The sequence below is a fragment of the Trachypithecus francoisi genome, unplaced genomic scaffold (assembly GCF_009764315.1).
Source record: "Trachypithecus francoisi isolate TF-2019V2 unplaced genomic scaffold, Tfra_2.0 Lachesis_group13, whole genome shotgun sequence".
NCBI classification, from domain to species: domain Eukaryota; kingdom Metazoa; phylum Chordata; class Mammalia; order Primates; family Cercopithecidae; genus Trachypithecus; species Trachypithecus francoisi.
This window is the reverse complement of record NW_022681458.1, coordinates 118,063,687-118,078,777: the sequence shown is the minus strand read 5'-3', so window position 1 is coordinate 118,078,777 and position 15,091 is coordinate 118,063,687. Positions and strand designations below refer to the sequence as shown.

Genomic DNA, 15,091 nt, shown 5'->3' with positions numbered 1-15,091 from the left:
AGAGGTTCAAGGTACGCAGAGAATGTGAACTAGGATTGTGGTGTTACTAAGGGAGTTGAAGACATAGGTGAGGGATTGATTATAATGTTTTACCATGAAATTTAAGCTGGGTAAAGATACAAAAGAAGGTAAGAAATAAGAGAGGAATAATGTAATACAAGAGGGGCAATAAACCTTAAGTTCTGGTTATTGGTGTTGGGATCTTAGAGCCTGTAAGCTAGTGAAGGGGTGGAATTAGAGAGGAATTGAAATTGACATTATGGAAAGTTTGTGCTTATTAGTAATGGTAAGTTCTAGGGTACAAATATGATTGTTGGGTGAGTTATCCATGTCAATATTTAAGCATCGAGAGTTATGAAAGTAGTCATGTGGGACAGACAGCCGAAATTCTATGGGATGTGAGATGAGCCTAAGTGTCTATGATATTTGTTAGAAGGAGGATGACATCAAATTTAAATCTGTTGTTCCTAGGGATGAAGAAGGAACATCACTGGAGCTAGGCGTTTTGGAAGAAAAGGGAAGAAAAGAGATTGGATGTGACACAGAGGGTATCTTTCGCATCTCCATAGTATTCGGAGTAAGGAAAGTGAAACAGCTACCAGTTGAGAATCTTTTTTTTTTTTTTTTTATCCAAAATGTGTTTATTGAGATGGTTTCCCACTCATCTTGATTCAGAGTGCCTTTAGTGCTGCTTCCTCCTAAAGGAACATCCTTCTGTAAGCCTTGCTTTTCCTCCTGTAGGCTGGCAGAGGACAGTGGAGCAGCCAACACACAAAACTACCGTTTGTGCATGGCTAAAGACCGTGGTGATTTTATAGCATCCTGGGCATTTCACATCCATGAAGTAGGAATTGGGGCTCTGCACCAGGCGTTTCTTCTTGTGTTCCCTCTTCTCCTCTTCTGGGGAGGGATGAAGGAGGTCCTTTGCGAGAGGCAAGTTCTCGTGTGGGTAGGTCGTCACCGCCGGAAAGGCCCAGTTGAGAATCTTACAGGAGAAGCAGTATTCTTGAGGGTAGGGGGTTTCCTAAAAGCACTAATAATACAATAAATAAAATGTTTTTAAAAAGTGATTCAGATGATTTTATCAATTATTTGTTTCTGTTTAACAAACCACTAAATCTTAGGATTTAAAGTAGCAACGCTTTTTTCCCCCCCCCTCATAAATCTACACCCCAGCCAATAGGTTCCACTGATTTGGGACAGAAGTACTGATCAGAATTGGGCTTGCTCAGGTGGTTTGCATTCAGTTATTGAATTGGCCAGGGCTGGCTGGTTACTATGCTTTGCCTGGAAAACCTGAGTTCTGCTCCATGTGTTTCTCATATCACTCCAGCTACCATTCCCTCCACCCATGGTAACGGCAGAAGATTTGAATTAACTATTCAGAAAGAAAGCATCAGTGGCTAATAAACATAATACAAGAAGGTCATTTCTCGTTACTAATCAGTGAACACACATTAAAACAATTAAAAGGTAAAATTTTATACATGTTAAGAAAGGTTTGTAAAATTCATTGTTGGTGAGCGGGATGGAAAAATATATGCTTTCATTTAGTTTCAGAGAGAGAATAAATTATCCCCCACCTTTGGTAGGACTTTCAGCCATGTGTATCAGTTTTTAAATTGAAGCTACTTTTTAATCCCAAAACTATTCTTTAAGGTATCAACCATAAAAGAATATTCATTATAAAAGAATACTCACAGTACTTATAAAGACGTTTAAAGATGTTCATTGTAGCATTGTACAAAATATCACACATTGTAGGAAGTTAAATGTGTAAGTAAAGATTGAATACAGCAATTCCTCATGCATCAGTCAAAGACTTAGATGAAAAGAAGTGCCATACTCAAATTAAGTAACTGAACATATTTTAATAAAGGCATTGTTTACAATGATATGGGTACAAGTTTAGGAAAGCCAGAAAGGGAAATGTAGTATCCTGGAGTTTATAACTATGGAAAACTCCCAGTATCTCTTGACCTAATGGGAAACTCATGACAGCTGTGTGTAGAAGGCACCTGAAAAAGGTATGACCCTTGGTGGGGGAAGATGGCAAACAAATAGATAACAAGTATGCAGGAAGGTGGGAAGTAAGTGTCTCAACTTTGCTTTTCTTCTTTCTGTATCTCCTGCCAGTGGCTTTCACTGCACTGACAGATAAATCAGAAGCCATAGGGCAAGGAAGGTATTGAGGATCAAGAGCTCTTTCAGGCAGTCGTTTTAGTTCAGTTTCCCAGGACACAGAGCAGTGTGGAGAAGAGTGGAGACTGGATCCGGACAGACGAAAGGAAGTTATACAGCATAACACAGAAGTCAGTACTCAATAGCAGAAAGGAGGTCCGGGTAAGTTCATACTTGTTTATATAGAATGATTTCTCCAAAATGGGTAAATGAAAAATTTTAATACCTGCAATCTAGTATTTTAATATAAAATATACAATGTGACCATATACTTCTAAATCTACATATGTAATTTTCAGTGAAAATATATACCTTAAATTGTTAACAATAGTCATCATTCCTGTAGCAGTAGTTAGTGGATATGGGTAGAAAATTGAGAGGGATTTTATTCATCTGGATTTTGAAGTTTACAATGAGCCTGCATTATGTATCAAATTTATTTAACAAATTTAATTTTTTACATCAATAAAATTACTAAAATTCTATAGAGCAGTTGGGCAAGGGGCAGGAGCAAAATTTATATTATGATAAATAATAATGTATCTTCTAATATGTACAATATAGAGAATCAGAATGAGGAAATGATGGAAGCCTGCTTATTAATTATTGAATTATGAATTGAATTTAATTATGAATTGAATTATAAATTGAATTCAACTATGAATTAAATTATGAAGTATGAGTTATAAATTGAATAACAAGAAATAGGTAATGAGGGTGGCTGCCACCAGTCTAATTCTGAGGTTTGAAAAGTGTTACGGTGGAAAACAGGTACATACATACTTTGAGTAAGTAATGGTGTTTAATTGTATTTAATTTCTCCTATTTTTTTAAGTGTTAATTTTTTAGGAAATAAACGTCATTTGCACCTAAGTGTTTACCAGACAGGATTTATTTCTTTTGGCTTAGGGGTACTATGAAAAAAATCACTGAGATACTAAGGGCACGGTGAACACAAAGGTTGAAAACCTCAGATCTAAAGTATTAAAATCACTCTCGGGCAAATCACAAAAGTTCTATGTACATATTTCTAAAGATATAAGCATGTTAACTGTAAACTTATTCTACCTCTAGATTATCAAATGGCACTTCACTCTTTTACTATTTTTTTCTTTTTAATTTTTTCGGGCAGGCAATTCATTTACATGGACTCCTCTTTTATGTAATTTGAATCTAGATGAAATATTTTGGGACTTATCATTGAGTGTAAATAGAAAGAGCTAATGAGAACCAATGCCTTTCTCCCGCCATCCACTCAGTTTATTTCCCTAACGTTTGCTGATCACTTGTGACTCATTTGCAAAGAAAATACACTAATATGCATAGTCTAGCAGAAAGCAGGTGTTAAGCATTGTACTGTGAAATTATACTAGTTGATACCATGCACAGGAACATGCACAGAAATATAAAAAGAGGAAATTGCATCAGGTTGTAACGTAGTGCTCAAAACTAGGAATCAGAACATGAACTGTGCCCCATCTAGCTACATGATCATGGGCAATCATTTACTGTTCTGAGCCTCAGTTTTGTTTTCACAGAGAAATGAATCAATCTAACAGTAATTGACCAGTTTCTTGAGGAACTTAAGGACCAGGATAAAATAACACCTAGTTGCAGTTACTACATAATCTATTAGGTCAAATTAGACGTACAGTTACTTAGATATATGTATAGCTACTTATTTTAGAAATGCTTGAGGGTTCCAGAAAATTTTCAAACTCCTTAATTTGGCACACTTTGCCTGGCCTAGCATTTTGTCAATTAGCCATGACTTATTTTCCCAATTCTGACTTCTACCACAAGCCGTACTAGATTATTACTAATTTAAATTACAATGTTATGTAGTTTCATTTTTCCATGCTTTGACTTTAATAAGTGATTTTAAATATATTAATGATGAAGACTATCTATATAAAATCTGATAATGAGTGATGGAATGTATTGGAAATGTGAGGGAATCAAAATCTGCTATAGGAATTCAGAAAAAGTGAAGATTAATTTCTATGAGAAATGAGTTGTATTTTAAAAAATGGTATCTGAACTAAACCACAGAGATGGGTGAAAGCTACAGCAGCAGAGACTATATGAGGGCTTTAAACCTAGAAGAATACCCTACGTGTGGAATAACTCAGGCATATGCCTGCTTTCAAGACTTTATTAATTTTTTCTTGCTAACTATGCCTTTCTAATGTAGCTTATAATCTATTCAATTCACAACTATGAACATTTGCTAGACATAAATGAGGTAGTCTTCAGCTCACAGGAATTCTTCTGTTCTGGGAATTTTCTCATGGTAGCCAAGTTTCTCCTCCCTGATACCATTCTCCTTATCCTCCTATGACCCTGGCTGATTGTTGCTGTTATTACCAATGAGTGTTGGTAGTAACAATTGCAGCTGTGCTGGAAACATTTTATTTACCAGATTCAACCTTTGCCCTTCTCCAGTCTGCCAATAAGATGGTCAAGGAGGAATCATGGTAGTTTAGTCAGAAGAAATGATTGATATTGAAGGGTGTTTTTTCCCCCGAGATGGACTCTTGCTCTGTAGCCCAGTCTAGTGTTCAGTGGTGTGATCTCGACAACCTCAGCCTCCTGAGTAGCTGGCATTACAGGCACCCGCCACCATGCCCAGCTAATTTTTGTATTTTTAGTAGAGATATGGTTTCACTTTGTTGGCCGGGATGGTCTTGAACTCCTGACTTCAACTTACCTGTCCACCTTGGCCTCCCAGTGTGCTGGGATTAAAGATGTGAGCCACCACACCCCGTACTGGAGTTTTTATCTACTTTACTTCCTTACTGTATGGTATCTCTTAAACTTTGCTCCCCTGGGGGGGGGGGGGGCGGAAAACCAGCTCTTGTCAACAGCAAATTCACTATAAAATTTTCTCTTGGAATCTTTGCTTCCTTTCATCCCTTTAAGTAGATGGGTGGTAATAGCTCCGTTCTTATTACTGGTAAAGTTTTTATATTTTTCCTTATGGTACCATTCAATTACTTATGTTAAAAGAAAATTAAATGACTCAGTTTCAGTTTTCACATGTACAGAAGTTAGGAGTTTTTACTCTTATTTTTGCAAGAAGAAAACAGCATTCAAAGAATTGAAAATGTGTGACTTTTCTTGGACAAGGGAACTGAGGTTTTAGAGCAACTGAAAATGTGGAGACAGGTGAATCCAGAGTCATTGCCAGCACCTGCTCACCTGAAACGGGAGTCAATGGAGTAAAAAACTGGTGGGACAACTTACATGGTAATGTTGATCAATTGTTGGAGGCTGAGCGTGGACTAATGAGAAACTATAGGAGCTGCAGTGTTACTGCTCTTCACACTTTTTTGAGCCCCACTATGAGCCCCACTGAGTTCTCCTGGTGAGGATCTGAGAAACCTACCCTCTTGCCTCTGGCAGGGGAAAGGGAAGAGCAATTTTATTTAATTTTTTAATGCCTAGAGCATTTTCCATAACAAACACCTTCTGAGAAAAAGGCTTTCTTAGAGATTTTCCCAAATAGGGAAAGTCATTTCTTCCCATGCCAGCCTCCTACTGCTTTTCTATCTCATCAAATGAGGGCAAGGGGGAAGGTGGTTTTTTTTTTTTTTTTTTTTTGCAGGGGATGTTAAGGAGGACTATACCACTGGTGAAGATTGCATTCCTAAAATACAGGCCCACAGAAAGACTGAGATTTAATAATGAGATTATAGAATGCTTCACCCCCTCACCCATACACATATTACCTTCACATCATTAGGGGTCTAATGTAAAAATAGCGAATTACAGTTAAATGTGCTGCAAGACATAGACTCGGAAATTTTTCTGCAGTGAGCAGGTCTATGCAAAGCTATCCGCAAAGGCCTAGGACGCTAAGGGGAAGAATAAAGAGGCTGACAAATCCAGTTTCACAGAAAGAAACCTTCGTTAATTGTAGGGTCTTACAAACAGAAGCCATGTCTTGAGCAGCCAAGGGACAAGACGGTTAATCCCTGTCCGCAGACATAGGGTTTATATACCATATGGAAATTGCCTAAGGGCAGGATTTATGGTAAGTAAATATTTACAATAACATCAAAGTTGTTTTGACCTAAGGGCAGAATGTATGGGTATGTGAAAGTAGAAATCTTAGATGCATTCCCAGAACTGGTGTTAATCAGAAGTCAGCACGATGGATGTGCGTCCAAGAGGAAGTTGCTTCAGCCTCCACAAAGGTGAAGTTCTTAGGGAGGCCAAAGTGAGTGGCCAAGATTAAAATAATAATAATAAAAAAATCAGAAGAGTTTGAGGCTCTGGCAACTAGAGCTACATAAAATATTAAACATAGCCCAACTCCTAGCCAGATGAGCATAAATAATCATACAAAATATTTACTTACCTCAGTTCTTATTACCATGTACATTATGTTTGACTTGCAGCAACAAAAAATTACATAGCCTGTTAAACGATGGGGAAAAAAAGCTAAAAGCAAAACTAAATGATGCTATGAAGAGATAAATTCCTCACGAGAATTAAACTCACATACAAGTTTTCAAATTGTCAGGAAGGGAATTTAACTATAATCATTTAATTATCTACCTCACACTTTCTGGCTCTACTAGCTCAGTTTTAACTTTCCTGGCAAGTCTACAGTAGGTGATCACAGCAGAGGAGTGCGTTACAGCATTTGATCTCAATGATGGTTAAATGATCAATTAATAATGCCTTCTATGAATAAGACAAGGCAAGACAAAGACTTACGGAATGTAACACTTTAATTTCTGTTCTAGATCCTTCATTTTAAAACACCAAATGACTGCTTAATAAATGGCTTTCAACCTCAGTTTTATTTCCAAGCTTATGGATACCTTGATTTTTTATCCATACACTCTTGGGATGTCTATACCACAGGCTCCTGAAGATTGCTCTAAGACCTCTGTCCTATGCTTAGCCTCTGCTCCAGAGAAAGAAAAATAAATACTTCCTGAAGCTGTGTTTCACTCTTAACACTTCTAACTTCCTCTTGTCCAGTATGTAGTCCTAGCCTTTCACCTAGGAGGATGCAAACCCCACGAGAAGCAAGTTAGATTTGAGTAATAGAGAAACCTTTATAGCAGTTTAGAGGAAGTGTACAATTTTTCCTACAGGCAACGTAGAATAAAAAAAATGCTTCTGCGCAATGAGGTCCTATGTCTTTCTTGTATTTCTTAATGGAAAATATCATCCAACCTATATCAAATATAAAATATCTGACCATTGGAATATTTAGCACAATTTTAATAATATTTTTATTCTATTTTAGATTATTTGAATATAAGCAGGTCTCCTAGGTAACCCAATCCATTGGTGATGGAAACTAAGCAGGAGTGATTTCGGCAGTGGCTATCTGAGAGAAAAGTAATTATAGTAAGTGCACTATGCAAAACAAATGAGATAGAGCTATTGAAATTACTCCAAACATCTTTACAAAGAAAATACCTGAAGAGTTTTTTTCTTTTCTTTTCTTTTCTCTATTGCTTTGTGTTTTACCCTCTCAAAACTGCTTTTATAATGACATGATTTTCTGGGCAGGAGAAGCAGTGGTGTATATATAGGAGGTAGCTTGTGCTAAAACTTGAAACTTCCAAATGATAAAAAAAAAAGACCAACTGAAACTTCAAAAACCGAACTTTTAAAGCTGTATTTATTGCTTAAACCCCAAAGTGAGATGTTATTTTTTATTTTGAATTAACTTAAGGCCAATGAGATTGAATCCTTCAATTTCCCATTTCAGCATCAAATGTGAAATTGTGCATACAATGTAGTCTAATTAAAAACAGTTACATTTGTTTTACAGGAAAACTTTCCAGAGAATAACTTTATAGGTTATTGTGATTAGCATTTACTTCAAATGTAAAATTAAATTATATAGATTTTATTGTTTTTCTGTTGGAAGAAAAGATAACGACATCAACTACTCAACTACTTTTATGCAGCTACTGTGAAATTTTCAATAAACACAATAGCTGAAAATGTGAAATTGTTCTACTTTAATATTGATTTTTCTAATTCTAGTACTTTTACGAATTAGTTGCAACAATATTAAGGCATACCACCCTGTTTCATGCAGTTATATACAATAGAAAGGAGAAGTGGAAAAGTCCATCCCATAGTACATCCTTTTTGTAGGGCTCATCTTGCTTTTAGTTCTGTGAAACTGGAAAAGATACTTATTTTTTTAAGTCTAAGTTTTATCTTATGTGAAATGGGTGGAAAGAACCTACCTCTACATTTATTTCCAGAGCAAAATGCCCATCTTTATGTGATGTGTTTCACACAGAACCCAGAATATAATAGGAATCAATATTTTTACTTTCCACATAGAATGAGGATCTCTCGGTTTAGTGTTTATCAATAGATTAGGACAAATTTTGGTGTTGCTAGGACATAAAAGCATTGTAATAAAATCTGTGCCTTTATTAATGAAGATACTAAAGCATTCCACTGATTATTCCAGTTTCCTAATATTCAGAGACAGGTTTACTTTTTGTTACCCCAAAACCTCAACTCTCCTATCCCTGGGAATAAAGCAGTTAATTAATTCCACCTCCTTTCCAGGAAGATGTGTCAGGGCCAACGTACATCCACAGATGAATTTCAGGACTACTTTACATACCTTCAAACCCCAGTGCTTCAGCTTTGTATGACAATAGTTGAAAAATATTCCCTACGTAAAGAAGCATCGAGGGTACCCCCTTGGGATAGAAAGCAATTTCTGTATCAGCCTGTGTTGGGATATAGAATAGGCAGCCAATAACTATTACTATGATTGAATCATTCTGACTTTAAACAGTAAGCATTTATCTTCACAGTAGGTGACTGCCACTGTGCTATGAGAGTGAAAAAGAACTATGCGATCAGCTGTGCCCACAGGGAGCTTATAGCCACATGAGAGAAGTGTTTCACAATATGAAATAGTTAGAATAGATGCTACTTGACTTCACATACTTTTTACAAGTACTGTTGCTATTTGGAGAAAGAGTGCAATCTCTGCTGGCTGTGATACACAAAAAGCCTACCATTTTCCTACCTTTTTTTTCAGCAGCTGTGTTTTCAACTAAGCCATAACATTTTGGCACATATTTCCCCACATCTTGACTTAGAGTTTCATGTCTTGACACAGTATGTCAGAAATCTCAGAATGGGGAAATAAAGTCTGCAATTTACAAGGGTCAACTAATTACCAATGTGTATAAATTCCCAAGTTCAATTTGAATTGTATCTCCTTGCAAAATGGAATGTCAAACAATGCTAAAATATTAAGACATAATTCTGATTTGTTATGTGACTTAAAAAAATCTAGGCCAGTAATAAGAAAATATATAAACAGAGAAGTATAACTCCCATTCAAATTAAAATGTACTCTGGTGGCCCATTTTTAAGTTTGCTCTTTTGAAAGTGGAAGAATTGAATAAATTGGCAACTATTCAGCAATCTGTAGACAGGATTTCTGTATGAAAAGGTCCTGAGGCCAGGAGAACTCAGAGGACGTAACATCCATTTAACCTAACCTCTGGATTTAATAGATGAAAACTATTACAGAAAGTCTAACATATTTGCCATGTACAGAGAAGGTGGCTTAGGGTGGTTATAGTCCATATATCTTACAATTTAACCACTTTTATGAGTCACTTAATTGTGAAAACATCAAAAGTAAAAGTAATTTACTTTGTTGCTATAACTTAGAACATTCAGAAATATGGCTATGTGGTATTTGAAATAGATGGAAATACAGTGACTTGATATTAATAATAGCATTGATGTTACATAATAAAATCTTTGAACATTAATAAACTAAAATAAATTGAAGGGCATATTTTATGTAAGAAATCTTTTTCATTTAGTAATGTGAGACTCAGATGACATTTCCAAAGTTGATCCGAAAAACATTTGCTGGAGTTCTAGATGGGTCAGGCATAGTCAGAATTCTTCACAGAAGTGTCAGGAGTGACTTGATTCAGAGCATCTATTGAAATGTCACTTTCAAATGTAGACCAGTGAGAGACGTGCGTTCATAATTTTCTTCCTGATAAATATTTCTTAAGCACTATGTGCCAGATACCATTAAAAGTAGATGAGGTAGTCATAGTCTCCACCCTCATGGAGCTTATACCTTAGTGGGGGAAAGACAGATGTTAAATGGATAATTGGTAATGAGATGATGACGTAGGAGTCTTGGGAGAGCAAACGGAATGGATGTGAGTGCAGAAGGCACGACCTGAGGGTGACTTGTACAGGTGCGGAGCGATCTATCTACAGGGATGAGATTCAAAGTGAAAGTTAGTGAAAGAATGATTCTGCCATGTGGGAGAATCCAGATGAATAAGGTCCCAGGCAGAGAGAATGGCAAGCATAGAAGGCTCAAGGTAAGGAAGATGCAATGTGCTACAGAAACGAAAAGGAGATTAAAAAGGGTCTGAGGTTAGTTAACCTGAGAAGAACGGCTCCAAATGAGAAGGATGGATCAAAAGGAGTGAGATCATTCAAGATGACAAGTTTGGTATTTTGTAAAAGTAAATGAGAATTATATGAAGGGCTTTAAAGAAAATGCTTTATTGACACATAAATAACGAATTATAACATTCACTCATTTAAAGTGCAAAGCTCAATGATTTTAGTAAAGAGTTGTGCAACCCTCAGTATAATCTAATTTTATTGTAGTAAAATATACGTAAAATCTAGTATTTAAAGTGTTTGATTTTATGGCATTAACTACAATCAGTATTATTCAAACACCTCTATTATCTAATTTCTGAACTTTTGTTACCCTGAATGGAACTCTCATACTCGTTAAGTAGTGACTCTTATTATTCCTCTTCCATGCTCCTGTAAACCACAAATCTGCTTTTTCTTGCTATAGATGTGTCTACTCTGGATATTTTGTATAAATGGTATCCTATAATATGTGGCCTTTTGTGTCTGGCTTCTTCCATTTAGCATAACGTACACTAATGTTCATAGAAGCTCTATTTACAGTAACCAAAGGGTGAGAATAACACAAATGTGTATCAAAAAAATGATAAACAAAAATGTGGCATATCTATACAATGGAATGCTATTTAACCATAAAAAGAATAATGTTACGATACATACTAAGAATGAACCTTAAAACATTAGAATTATAGTACAATTTGTATGAAGGTTTTCTAAACAAGATGTCAAATAATATGATTTACTTTTGAACACATCTCAGAATGCCCCATTGATCTCTGTATGAAGACTGGATTGAAGGGAGAAAAAAAAAAAAAGGAAATACTAGCTGAAAAGCGACTGCAGTCGACCAAGTGAGATATTGCATTTGTTTAGAGTAGGAAAGTTACAACAGAGGAGGGAGAAGTGATACATTAGAAACATATTTAGAAATAGAATAATTGTGCTTTGTGCTTTTATTGAATTTAGGGACTGAAACAGAGAAATCAGTGCAGACACACAAATATGGAATGCAGCTCTGTCACTATGATGTAGAAGAAACAGATTTGGGAGAGAAAGGATAAGATGAGATTAAGTTCAACATTATGTGTTGATGAGGATGTGGGCGAACTAGAACTCTCAATGGAGGCGTATTTCTATAAATGGTATTTTACATGGAAATAGAATTTATACTACTACTTTGGAAAACTGTTGAGCATTATCATTAAAAAAAACAAATACGCACATGAAATATACCCTAGTAATTTTATAATACATACCCAATAGGAATAAGCACATATATTTACAAAAAAGTTTTATTGCAAGATTATTCGTAACATCCCAAACCAGAATCTACCAAAATTCCCACTGACAGTGGAATGATTGAATAAATTGTGACACTATCATACAAAAGAACACTGTAAAACCACAAACAAGCTCCAGCTGCATGCAACAACATAGATAGATCTTGAAAATATCATGTGGATTAACAGCAGCCTGATACAAATGAGCACATATGGTATGATGGCAAGCATTACCAAGTTTCAAAAGAAGCAATTCAGGTTCTAAGAATTCAGGGTAAGTTCCCTGGGATGGGGGAAGAGGCTTTAACAGGAAGATGGCATGAGGGTTTCTGGGATTCTCCCCTCCCTGACCGCTCCTGTCTTAGTGGCTCCACAACTCTTAACATATTATAAACAATTTTTTTCATGTGTTTATCTTTGCATAAGTAAGTGTGTGTTGTAGGTATGTCTGTTTGTCTGTTTTCCCTGGTAGACTTCGAGCTCCTTGTATAATAGAGACTGTATTTTATTCAGTTTGGAACCTGACACATAGTAGAATCAGAGTAAATGCTGAATGAATGAATGAGTGAGTGAATGAATGAATGAATAGCAGGGTGTTAGGAGACAAGAGGATATGGATCATTGTATCAAAGCCAGTACCTAAAGGAAACATACACAATGCTTATGGTATCAGATGTACCGTGGCAGCGGGCAAAACTCAAAGGTACATATGAAAATGAATGTGGCAACTTTCGGTCATACTCGAGTACATTTGAAGTGATAGTTACTCAGTTGTTTTGGATGACTTAAAAAAAACCACTTACTCCTTGTACTAGGACTTCTTTTTAACGGGGATGCAATGTGTCCAGAAAAAGATGGTCTTTTCTAATTTCTATGACTACTAGGAAGGTACAAGAGAAGTAAGCGAAATAGTATCAGATAGTTCTGTTAGAAAATTTCCTGAAGAATGCAAATATTTGTCCCCCTTCTTATCCTCTTCCCTACCAATGCACACATTTTTAGCTCCATGCCTGGAGTGTAGATGTGATCATGGGAGCCACCATGAATCTGAGGTAGCCTTAAGGACAGAAGACATCTACTAAAGAAAGCAGAGATAAGGACCCAAGTTTTCCATGACTTTTTGGAGTTTTCATACCAACCCTGGACTGTCTTCTCATACTTACTTTAGAGGCAAGAATAAACCCATTTGTGTTCAGCCATCAAAGTTTTTTCTGTTTCTGGCAGCACTTTATAGTTTCTAACTGACACAGAAGTTGATCTCTGTGCAGATAAGAAATGTCTTCCATATCACACAGCAAGTAAATAGTAGAGCTGACTATAAATCCGTCAGTGTGCCAAAATATTTTATTCACTCCATATCACTGAATGCTCCCTCCCCTTTTAATGCTTTCTGCTGTCTTCTTAACTTACAGGTAGAAAACTGTAGCCAGAGGGACAATCAGGACTGTGCCTGAAACCTTCTATGAATCAGGGCAGAGGTTTCAGGATTTCTAGAAAATTACATGAGGAAGATCTAAATGATCCCAATACATCACCATGACTTCCCCATGGCACCTGCACCATACAATGACAATGAAATTGTTGTTATCAAATGGAAGAATATTTTGCATAGCACAATCTTTCTGATACATCACAGTGGCTGTCAACTGTTAAATCATGCTGAACACGGTGAAAAGAATTAAAAGTATAGGGTCTTAGCACTTATCCCTGTCAGCCAAGCAGTTGAAATAAATACACGACTATCTAGGAAAATTGAAACCAGTGTGCCGCCTCACGGACTTCTACATCCTTCCCAAAACAAAACACAGCAAACAAAATAAAAACACAGAGCCCTAGAGTTCATTAAGAGTTATGAAACAGGCAGTACTAAGAAAGAAAAAATGGTGCAGTCCACATATTCCATCAGCTCCTCAAGAGTCATTCCAAAAGTTTTTTGTGTCCCATGCCATCTTAAAGGGGAGCAATAGGTTGTTTATACTGCAGGGAGACAATAGTAAATGGTTTATCCATGTTGCCTACAACCAGAATTTGTTTTTCCCTTTCTCTGGTCTCTCCCAGAAATCCAACCTATTTTCTGCCAGGAAACCACTTTTGTCACTCAAGTCTGTCCAGCTTTCACTAGACATGCCCTTTTATCCTATGGGGCTTCATGGATGGAAACATTTTCATAAACCAAAACAGAGATTGTCTTTCTCATTAGATGTTTTGCTTAGTAGATATAGAGAAGATTTATGTCCACATGGACTATTCTCACCTGGAACTTCTTTTCATCTTGCCAAAGCCAGCCTTCTAAGTTGTCAGCAAGTTTTATCCACATGTCTTTGCAGTCGTTTTAGGCAGTTAAATGGAATATCTATCTTTTATTTTTCCCTATAAGTGACTCTCTTGGTGTATTTTAATTTACCATTAAATATACCATTCAGTATCTTTTTATTTACCATTTCACTTTGAAGATAACGTGGTGCATTAGTTTCCTCGAGCTGCTGTAACAAATTACCACAAACTGTGTGGCTTAAAGTAATATAAATATATTTGCTCACAATCCTAAAAACCAGGAGTTTGAAATCAAGATGTCCTCAGGACTACACTCCCTCCCAAGGCTCCGGAGAGAATCCAGTCCATGCTTTTCTTTTGATGGCTGCTGGTAATCCTTAGGATTCCTTGGTTTGTAGCTCCTGGTAATCCTTAGGATTCCTTGGCTTGTGGCTCCTTTTGTCTTCACTTTGCTGCTTCCTGTGACATCTGTGTTTTCTTTTTTTTTCTTTTTTTTCTGTTAGAAGAACATTTCTCATTAGATTTAGGGCCTGCCCAGGTAATCCAGGATGATCATATCTCAAGATTTGAACTTTATTATATCTGCAAAAACCCGTTTCTCGAATAGGTTAACATTTCACAGATGTTGGGGATTTGGGCATATCTTTCTAGGTTCTACCTTTCAACTTACTACATATATGGTAAGATCAAAATGGAGTATGTGCCACAGAGTGTAACAAGGTCTTTACCAAACTAGTTTCTAGTTTTGTTTTGTCTTGTTTTTAGTTTTGGTTGCCTCGTTACTGTCTCTTTTACCTGGGCTAAGACAGTATACAATATTTTCTGCTCTTGTCAGCAAAAGTTCAAGTCTGTCTATAGCTCAACTCAGTCCGAGACTATGCTGGTGTCCTCCAAAACTGGCTTATATAGAAACATGTATA

General features: G+C 36.4%; 3 protein-coding genes across 4 annotated transcripts in view; 2 read left to right on the top strand and 1 right to left on the bottom strand.

The window, feature by feature from the left end:
- Positions 1–15,091, top strand: part of LOC117095266 (SH3 domain and tetratricopeptide repeat-containing protein 1-like) — a 563,227-nt gene that overhangs the window by 312,678 nt on the left and 235,458 nt on the right. The gene's annotated exons all lie outside the window — the stretch shown is intronic.
- LOC117095263 (ATP-dependent 6-phosphofructokinase, platelet type-like) overlaps positions 1–15,091 on the top strand; it is a 430,270-nt gene that overhangs the window by 272,450 nt on the left and 142,729 nt on the right. The window lies entirely within an intron of this gene.
- Positions 612–14,214, bottom strand: LOC117094242 (40S ribosomal protein S27-like). Its single transcript, XM_033229426.1, has 2 exons — positions 14,152–14,214; positions 612–1,024 (listed from the first exon to the last, which is right to left on the bottom strand). The coding sequence occupies exons 1-2, from the start codon at positions 14,212–14,214 to the stop codon at positions 683–685; spliced, it is 405 nt and encodes a 134-aa protein (XP_033085317.1). The 3' UTR covers positions 612–682.

Bases quoted from the DNA above. Each gene is read 5' to 3' on its own strand.
- LOC117094242 (XM_033229426.1), bottom strand. From the start codon at position 14,214: ATGTGGATAAAACTTGCTGACAACTTAGAAGGCTGGCTTTGGCAAGAT. The intron at 1,025-14,151 runs GTGAGAATAGTC...TAGTGCTTTTAG, and splicing joins AAGATGAAAAGAAGTTCCAG to GAAACCCCCTACCCTCAAGA.